At 57.8% G+C, this 9,851-nt stretch overlaps 1 protein-coding gene across 1 annotated transcript in view; it reads right to left on the bottom strand.

Annotated features, from left to right (window-relative positions):
* Positions 1-252: 252 nt before the first annotated feature.
* Positions 253-9,851, bottom strand: part of GRIN2A (glutamate ionotropic receptor NMDA type subunit 2A) — a 53,626-nt gene continuing 44,027 nt past the window's right edge. Inside the window, exons 9-14 of the mRNA XM_081965548.1 lie at positions 9,335-9,460; positions 8,440-8,669; positions 7,738-7,898; positions 5,252-5,439; positions 4,192-4,430; positions 253-2,899 (exon numbers count right to left, since the gene is read on the bottom strand). Of these exons, the coding sequence (XP_081821674.1) occupies positions 1,133-2,899; positions 4,192-4,430; positions 5,252-5,439; positions 7,738-7,898; positions 8,440-8,669; positions 9,335-9,460 (2,711 nt within the window). The 3' untranslated portion in view covers positions 253-1,132. The remainder of the gene's footprint in view (positions 2,900-4,191; positions 4,431-5,251; positions 5,440-7,737; positions 7,899-8,439; positions 8,670-9,334; positions 9,461-9,851) is intronic.

Here is a 9,851-nt window from a genome sequence, read left to right as displayed (position 1 = left end):
GCTGCCTAGGCCCAGGGCCTTCTGCAGACTGGAGACTCCGCAGGCCTCTCCCAGGGCCCCCTCTGCCCCAGCCTGCTCTGGGGTTGCACTACAGGGCCTCTCTCTCTTCGATGGGAGCAGGAGGGGGTCACTGGCCCTCCTTTCCTGAGACAAGCCCCCAGACCCCTCTTCTTGGTTGAAGGCCGAGCGTGGAGCCAGTGACCCACCTTGGCAGTGCTCTTCCTTGCTATGAGATCTGGAGGAGGAGGAGGAGGAGGAGGAGGAGGAGGAGGAGGAGGAGGAGGGTGGTGGTAAATTGCAGCTGGATCTCTGCAAGACAGAGACAGATGAAGACAATATTGATTCCATTCATTGGCCCTGAGGTTTTTTTTTGTTTTTTTTTGCTTTCTTTTGTCTGTGTTTAAAAATAAATATGAAGCTAAATCATAGAGCTATAGCGATATATAGTTGTTTGTAAAAAAAGACTATCTTTCTAATCTCTTGGATGAGTCTTACCACGGTAAGTGTGCAAACGCATTCTTAAACTTGCTTTTTGTTTTGTTTAGCTTTTGTTCTGTGTCAAAGTACATGCATACCATATTGCTTATTCTCTGTTAAAAAATAAAATTTTGGGAGGGCAGAATTACAGGGGGCGAAAGTGCTAGGAGGACGGAGTCCAACCGACGGGGCAAAGGAACCATCCTGGTAGAAAAACAACACTGCTGTCAACAGGGGGCGCAGCTGTTTCCCAGGGCAATGACCATCCACGGTGGCCACGCGTGTCCTGCTTTCAACCATCCCTGGGCGGGGGGGGGGGGGGCGAATCTGCTCTACAGATCGGCCTTCCTTTGCATGGCTATTCCTTTGGGTCAAGAATTGGAACTCTACTTGGGACAGAAGAGGTTTTTTGCCAAACTTAATTGACAGGGGGGGGAGGGAGGAGACAGAACTATGGATAGTGTAGTCCGCGCAGTGGTCCCTGGGGAGTGGGCTGTCCCTTCCCACGGCCTCTTCCTGCTCCTTCTTTCTGGTGGAAATAAGCACATGGGAATGGGATCTACGCAAGGCAACCGCTCTCTTCCCCCTCCTCCAACGCTCTGCTAAGGGCCGCCCCCTTTGGCCTGTGGCAACTCCGTCCCCCTGGAGGTCAGTGCTACACGTCCGACTCCAGGCTGGGGACCTTCTTGTAGACCCGTCTGTCGCTGCAGGAGTTCAGCCCTCGTGGAGCAGAGAACAGGCTGTTCTGAGTGGCCACGTAAGGCATCCCGTGCTCCGAAACGCACGCATCGTTGTGGACCCGGCCATCTCTGGAACAGTACGAGGCCGCCGATTTGACCGACGACCTTGAGACGCTGTCATAGGCCGGCTGTCTGTGCAGGCCGGTGGGACTGGACGCCAGGACCAAGTGCTGGTCATCACAGTAAGACCGCAGAAAAGGGTTCTCAGCCGGGCACTCCAGGTACAGCGACTTGATCCTCTTGCTGTCGTCCAACGTGCGCGAGAAGAGCGGGAGCTTGCCGCTCGAGTGTTTGCTTTGGGGGGCCCTGAAGAGGGTGGCGTAGGGGCCCCCTTCCAGAAGCCTCTCCTTCTCTTTCAGGCTGATGCTGCGGGCCGTTCTGCCCCCGTTGCCGTCCCGGTGCTTACTGAAGAGGTTGTCAAAGGAGCGCTGCCTGCTGATTTGCAGCTTGCTCTTGCGGGGCGGCTGGCTCTTCTCCTCCGGGGCCCAGTCCTGCTGGCACGGTTCTTCCCGGGGCCCGGAGTTGGCGGGGCTCTGCAGCATCTGGCCCTCCTCGATGTCGTACAGGCTGCCCATCCGCACGCAGGCGCCGCACCGGTAGGGTGACCGGCTCAAGTAGTGCCCGGCGTAACTGGGCAGGCTGGTCAGGCAGCTCCGGCAGTGCGTGGCCTTCTGGCGGTATCGCTCATTGGCTTCACCGTAGGCCACGTTCTTGTCCTTCGTGCTGTAGTGCTTTGGATAGAGCTTGTACTGGCCGTTACTTGGAAGACTTTCCTCATTGCTCAAGGGGATCTGGTTGCTCTGCTCGGGGAGGCGGTAGCTGTCGTTGCGGTCCTGATAAAAGTCGTCCGGCTCAGGAAGGATGATGTTCTCCACGTACTCCGGGGGAACATCGAGGTGGAAACTGTGCTGTTTGTCCGCCTCAATGATGTAGATTTTGTCCCGGGGTAAAGATTGCTTGCTCTTCAGGTAGGTCAGCTCCACCTCACTGCAATCCTTGGGATACTTTGATGCAGGCCTCTTCTTGGTGTTCTCCTTGGTCTTGGGGGGTTTGCTGTTGCTCTCCCCCTCCGCGTGGCTGGCAACTCTGCTGGAGGCGTCGGAGACATCCGAGTGGACGTCTTCAGGGAGGTACCTGGGGCCTTTCAGGGAGTGCCGCCGGCTTCCCCCCGTGCCGTCGTCCCTCTGAGAAGCGTGACTCTGCCGGAGGGAGTCTTGGCGCAGAGATTCCAGCGATTTCCTCCACAGCTGCCTCGGGTGGGAGTTCTCCTTGGCCTCGGCCGCCATGGCCACCTCCACCGTGTTTGGGTTGGACTCGTGCAGCGTCAGGGGGTGCGGCCCTTGGAAGACGTAGTTGTTGAGGTTATCCGGGTGGCGGTTGGCGGGGAAGGCCTGCAGCTCGTTCGTGTTGTCGCTGAAGATGTTCTCCTTGGGGGTCAGAGGGTGGTTGTTGTCCGAGAAGATGAAGCTGCCCTTTTCCATCATCAGGTCCATCATCAACGATCCACGGCGGATGAATTCGGCTGCTCTTTGCGGGGAACCGATCCGCCCGGGGTTCACACTGGTCATATTCTTGGCCGTCTGCAGGAGCTTCAGCATGTTAGTCTGAGAACTGGTCAGGGTGAAGTGGGGAGACTTTTTCTTCTCCTCAATGTGGACCCCATGGATGCAGCTGTAGATGCCCTGCAGGGGAAGCAACGGGAAAGAGACGCTGGCTTTAGCCCCCAATTACTTTGGAGGAACTGGGGGGAAACACTTCCTAGGTGGAACTCTTGGAAGCCTTTCGGTTTCATTTAATGCACATTTAAACCTGGATTTTTAATCAGCCGGGCAGGGGGGGGGGTGTACCCTTGTGAGCTTGGTGCAGAGTTTTGGGTATGAGGGGTGCTCAACTTAAGTAAACTGACTCTTCACAATGACCATGTTGAGAATTAAACAAAGAGAGAAACGGACCCCGGGCTCCATTAGGTGGAGAGTCCAGGAGGAAAGATGGAAAGATATTGTCCATCTTCAATAATTCCTGAGTAGCAACACCTGTACTCAGAGGTTACTAGCTACATAACTACATCATAGCAAACCACTGTGGCTTCTGGGTGGTTTGGCCGCCTCTCTCAACCGAGGCCAGGCTGAGTGGGTGGGATGAGCCCATCAAGCCCCCCACCACGCAAGGACCGGCTACGGCCTGAGAAGCCCCTCAAAGCAGCAGGAAAGGCGGGGTCTGCTTGAGTGAGACAATCCTTGAAGTCTTCCTTCCTTGTTCTAGGATAATTAGCTCTACGGCTGAGTAGCTCCAGCCAGTTATTTCTGCATAATTTTTGACAAGAACAGAACCACAGAGTCAATTAACCAATTAAAGGACACCAACCCAGACGCTGCTCCGAGTTTAAACAACTTGCATTTTAAAGCAACTTCCTTGGGAGGAGGAACCCACCGGTGAAAGGCTTAAAAAAAAACAAAAAACCAACTAGTTTGCGTTCTCAGGGACAAGTAACTTCATTCAGAATGCCAATTACGCTTAGTGAAGCAGCCTAATTAATTGGGAAGATCCGCCCAAGGTGCTCTGATGCTGAATATGTCAACATGCAAGATGAACTGGTAGCTTTGGGGTCCTGGAATGAAACCCGCTTGGGCCAGTGGGGCTGCAGGAGGCTCTTCCCTTAAAATCCTCCCCTCCCTTCTTTTGTGGAACAGGAAAAAAAAATAGGAATAGCCATATCCTCCTCTTTGGCCCATTTTTCCCAAGAACCCCTTGTCCCCAAATGAGGATGGGCTTCCCTTGAAGCCCCTCCTTCCACAGCCCCTCAGAGCGGCTGGGAGCCAGGAGAGGTAAGCGATTGCCAGCCTGCCACCACTGCCCGGAGACCCTTCAGAGACCCTCCTGGTCTGCTCCCCGCTGCCCGTGCAAACAGGGGCCCAGAGATTCAGCAGTCCGTCCCCCCCGGCCGTTCCTGGGCCTGACCTCTGTCCACGCTCACCCTGCTGATGGAGAAGAGCAGCCCTGGCCGGTCGGAGCACATCCCGGTGAAGCAGAAGCGGAGCTTCCAGTAGAAGAGGTGCTCCCACACGAAGGTGGTCAGGCTGAGCGCCATGGCAGCGGCCAGCATGTAGAAGACGCCTGCCATGTTGTCGATGTCCAGCTGGCTGCTCATGACCTCGTTCTTCTCGTTGTGGCAAATGCCGGTCAGCCAGAGGGTCTCCAGCTCTTCCATTTCCCCTAGGAAGAAAGGCCAGCCAAGGTCAGAGAGAAGCCAGGCTGGAAGTCCCGCACGACTCAGGAAGGATGTGGAGCTCCAGGCTTCCTGATTTGGCTGCCTCAAAGGAAATCCCCCCGACTGAGCTGGGTTGCTCGAGAGGGGACAGCTATTAAAGGATAAGAAGGTGAATTTTATCTTCTTTCTGCCTTTTTTTTTAAAGCAGAGGATGTGGGTGGTTTTGTTGTCGTTTTTCAGCTAGAAAAAAAAGGAGCTCTTAAAGACAGGAAAGATGGATCCCCTCCCTTTGCAACAAGGCAAAAAGGTTATTAAATACCTGGCAAGGAAAAAAAACCAATTTTCAGATGGGAGGAGCCCAAGACCTGCAAAAGGCAGGGGATGGGCACCCCCAGCTCCCCCCCCCTCAATGTTGGAGGGAGTTGAGAGCGGGGGTCATCTCCACAGAGAGCAAAGTGAAGTGAAATGAACTTAAAATTTCTGCTGCTTCGCTTTTCCCTGTAGAACTCTCCAAAGGAGGTTTTTTATTGGGCATTTCCAGTTTTCTTTCCCTCCAGAACAAATTTCCCAAAGCCTCAATTTGGGGAGGGGGGGGTGTTCTCCCTTCCTGATCTTGTCCCTGCTTGGAAACTAAGTGGGGTGTTGCAATGGGGGGGAGGGATGAAATGGTGGGGTTCCTGCAGATTCCCGGGCTCCATTCTCCTGGGCTGGGATTCTCCCGCTGAAATCATGGCCACCTCAGCCAAGAGGGGACAGGGCATCACGCAGAGGCCGCCTTCGCCCTCCTCCAAGGAAGAGCCGGCAGGAAGGCCGTTCTGCCACTCACCGTCTCCCACAAACTGCAGCAGTGCCAGGTCGATGGCCCGCTTCCAGGGGGAGCCCTTCTGCAGAGCGATGCCGTAGCCCGTGGTGGCAAAGATGTAGCCACTGCCGATGGTCACCAGCTTACAGCCTTCGTCCCGCCCAGCCTTGTAGTTCAGCACCGCCGCGTCGTAGATGAAAGCATCCAGCTTCCTGCAACACAAAGAAGGGAAGCTCAGCCGGTGGAGGGAAAGGGGGTGCCTGGCTGCACCCCACCCCACGCCTTCACCCATGGCCGGCAGTCCATCAGGGGCTGGAGAGGAAGCCTCAGGGACAGCCTGCAGCCCTTAACTCTCGGCAGGAAAAAAGAGGCACAAGGTCTTTCGACCCACAGCCCCAGGGTCATTGCACGGCTTTTGAAAGCCCATGGGCCCTCGAGGTTTGTTCTGCAGGTCCAGGAAGAGGGGAAATGCCCCCCAAGAGGGCAGCAGCCCCTAGCCCAGCAGAGCTCTGGGCCTTTGGGGGGTCAACCACAAGGTGTATCCCTGAGTCACGGGGGGGGGGGGGCATTGTTCCATTAATAAAGGGGCAGCTCTTGCTTGATGAGGCCTCGGCCAGACCGCAGCCACCCACCCACCCCGGTTCCCAGCAGTCTCGCTCCCTGCTCTGCGCTGGTTTTATTACCTGCTTCCTTTTGGGTTTTGCTGGCTGCCCCTGACTGGGGGCTCCGCTGGGCCTGGCGTGATTTACAATTACTTTTATGAATAATAACCAAAGCCTTGTGTCATTCCAGGTGACACAATAAAACACGCGTCCCCACCAGCCTCTCCCAGAGCGGCCAAACTCCCCATTGGCTGGACGGAGCTGCCCTCCTTCACCAGCCCCACCCCCGACACACACACACACACACACACACACACACTCCGGCTGCGCTGCGGTGGCTGCTTCCTCCCCCGGACACAATTTTTAGCTACCGCATCCGTAACTCAAAATAGACGTTGCCCTGTCAGTTGCACGGAGCGGCATGTTTCAGCGAGGGAAGACTCATCGGCCCCTTAGCCACACTTGACAGCGAATAAAACACCACCGTGAATTTCCACAATGGGGGGAGGAGAGGAGGAGGGAAAACAGGCAGAGATTTTCCCCTCCGAAGCCCCAGAAAAGAGGCAGGAAGCACCCCGTCCTTCCTTCGGCTGAATTGGGGGCTAAGGGGGCCTGGGTGCAGGGCAGCTTTCGGAGAGGGGAAAGGAAAGTATCTGTGGGCTGAATTCGGGCACAGGGCTCTCAGCTGTGCCCCCTTAATGAAGCCTACCAGAGGCAGTCTATCTGCCAGAGCAAAGCAATGTTTACAAAGCAATATTTCAGGCTGACTCTGCCCACTGCCAGGAGTTCAGGGCTGACCGTCTGCAGGTTAACTCAGCCTTCCGTCCTTCCTAAGTGGGTAAAAGGAGGACTGAGATTGTTGGGGGCCAGAGGCCGACTCTGTAAACCGCTCAGAGAGGGCTGTGCAAAGCGTTGTGAATCGGCGCATAGGTTTAAGGGCCGTGGCTACCTCCAAGCAGCTGGGAGAAAGCGCTGGCCTTCTGCCCTGTTGGGCTCCTAAGCTCAGGATGATGGTCTTGGACAAGGGGAAAAACGCTCCAAGGCAAACGTGTCTCAACCTCGGCAGCTTGAAGATGTTGGGGACGTCAACACCTGGGCTCCCCTGGCATCTCTTCACCTGCCAGAGCGGAGGCTTTGAAGGATGGTGCAGATGTTGGGAAAGTGGCGCTTTTCTCCCTCCCCCCAAATGCTCTGGAGCCTGCAGCCCAAGCGGTGGCCTATTGATCACCAAATCAGGGGACACGACAGGCGATTTGCACCGTCTGCTGCAGGTGGCGTCCATCAGCAGAGGGGGCAGAGCACCTGGGCATCGCCAGAGCCAAGCAATCCAGAAAGAGGGGGGAAGTAGAAGGGGGGAAGGGGGAGTCCTAGGCAAGGGGCAGCCGGGGCTGTAGAGGTGCTGGGGAGGCCTCAGGCTCCCCATGGGGGCCTCCCTGGATAATCCCTAGCAGCCCCCCAGAAGGGAGAGGGCCCCCCACTCCTTCACTAGCAGGACTGCAATCCACCAAGCTCTTTCAGGAAAAGCAGGGGGGAAGGGGGAGAGAGCAGGGGGGGGGCAGGGAGGTCCCACATAAGCCTTTCCTGCCCACAACCGAGAGACAGCCGGCCCCTGCCATTGGGGCGGGGGGTGTCAAACAAGTGCAGAGATGGGGAAAGTTCCCTTAAAGCTTTCCTCCACTTGTTCTAGGAGGCTCCTGCCCCACCCCCACCCCCACCCCCAGTGGGCGACTTGATGTGGGGCAAGATGCCTCCTTGGGATCTCTGCATGCTTGAGTCGGGGCCCCCGCTGTGCCTCGGGCAGCCCCAGGATCCGTCACTCTGAAGGGAAGCACCGATGAAGCAGCAGCGCCATGGAGCCCAATCGACCAGACCCCCCACCCCCTCTGGGCCCACCAGCGCCCCACCTACCCGGTTTTCAAGCTGACCAAGGCATCCTCCACGCCCTTCTGGTTGTACTTCACCATGTAAGCGTGCATCTCCTTGTAGTTGTTGCGGATGTTCCTCTCGGTGCTGCCGTTGGGGACGGTCCCGAAGCGGAAAGGAGGGGAGTAGGCGTAGGGCTGCTGGAACTGGGGAAGGGGAGAGGAGACACGAGAGGTCAGGTGTCACCCACCCCTCAGTCCCGGCTGGCAGGGGGGGGGCACCAGATTCACCAGCAGCATTCGGGGAAGAGCAGCCCCCAACCCAGGAGGAGCCCAAGAAGACCCCTCGCGCGCACAGAAGACCGCTTCCTGCCTGCCATGACCGTCCTGCCCCACCCACCGCCCTCCCCAGGCCTCTTGGAGCGCATCTGAAAGTCCCGGCGGTGCGGAGAGGAGAAACGCGTTCCATTAAGGTATTGATCGGAGCCTCCTTCGCTCCCAGACTCCGATAGGAATCACATACATTCAGCTGAACCTTCCAGAATTTTTCCAGCCGGCAGCAGCCACCAGGCACAAAAAAGCACAAAGCGGAGGCACGTACACAACAACAACACCCTAATGAGGAGGAGAGGTGCCGAGACCGGCAACCTGGGAGCATGAGGAGAAGCGTGCCAAGGGTCAGGAGGGAGGGGTGACTCTGTACCTGGCCTCAAAGGCAGCCTGGGAGGGTCCGGGAGGCCCCACTGACCTTCTTATCGCTGAGCCCTGTGACCTGGTCCACAAACTCCTCCTGGATCATGAAGGCTGCCAGGTTGGCTGTGTAGCTGGCCAAGAAGATGACCGCGAAGAAGGCCCAGACCGAGACCATGATTTTGCTGGTGGTTCCTTTCGGGTTCTGCACCGGCACGGAGTTGTTGAACACCAGGCCCCACAGGAGCCACACGGCCTTCCCGATGGTGAAGGAGGGCCCATGAGCGTCTGGTGGGACAAAGGGGGCCAGAGGGACCCTTCAGCCGAGGGGTCGCTCAGACACGCAGCGCCACTGCCCAGCCCCCTGCGGCTCCTTCGCTTCTTCCTTAGCACCAGCAGCCCTTCCCCCCCCCTCCCGGACGGGATTTGGGCCAGAAGCCCTGTTGGTGAGCCCCCTCCCCCCCCCGGTCGCCTCCACTGCACCCAGGGAAGGTCACCAGAGCCACGTCTACACAGAAAGATGCCACACATGGCTGTGGTGTGGACTCAAGAGATCTGGCGATGGGGAGATGGCCCAGACCAGAAGCCCAGCCAGCAGGGCCCAAAGCCCCTCTGCCCCATGGAAGGCTTGCTGCTGATGAGACCCTGTGCCCACAAGGCACCAGCCTTCCTCCTCCTCCTCCTCCTCATCTACAGCGTGGAGACGAAGAACCCTCTGAAAAGCTACTCTGAGAGTAAGCAGTTGGGACCAGACGGGATCCACTCCTCCTCCTCTTCCTGGCTCAGAGATCCTGCCCCTTCCAAAGGCTGCCCCAGGTGAAGGATGTTGGGAAGAGCCCACATTCCTCCTCCCCTGCAGGGCACCCCTCCCCCGGTCCCCTCCCTGGCCAGCTTCCCCTGATTGGCTGAGCAGGGGCTCTTGGGGTGGTGGTGGGGGGGAAGGGATGGGCTACCTTTCCCCTGGGCCAGGTTGCGGTTGTAGCCCACTGGGCTGAAGTACTCGAAGATGAAGACGGCGATGGCCGACACGACCAGCAGCATGACAAACATCATCACCCAGACAGAGGCGCTGAAGGGCTCTGCAACGAGGAAAGCGCCCCGTGGAAGAGCTCGTCCGTGGCAGGAACAATGACGCAACGAGACCCCCAGCTGCCAGCCGCCCCTCCCCCCGCTCCCTCCCACCCACCCCCCGTCCCCTCCGCTGCCTCGCTGGAGGGGATCTCTGCGCACAAGCCAAGTTGCAGCTGCTGCTCTCACAAGGCAGCCACGTTGGCTGAGCCGCAATGCGGACAGGAGAGCGGCAGGCATGGGAGGAGAAGCTCCGGAGGGCCCCGAAGGTCTCGGCAGCCAGAGCAAAGGGGGTGCGGGCTTAGAAGGAGCATCCTCCTCCTCCTCCCACCCTGCCAAGTAGCTTCAGGGAAGGGGCTGCCGGGCTCAGCTGCGGATGAGGAAGCCCACCCGAAGGAAAGT

This window comes from Natrix helvetica (genome assembly GCF_964273705.1).
Source record: "Natrix helvetica genome assembly, chromosome: 13".
Classification (NCBI taxonomy): domain Eukaryota; kingdom Metazoa; phylum Chordata; class Lepidosauria; order Squamata; family Natricidae; genus Natrix; species Natrix helvetica.
The sequence above is the reverse complement of the archived record's forward strand: the minus strand, read 5'-3'. Positions and strand labels throughout refer to the sequence as shown.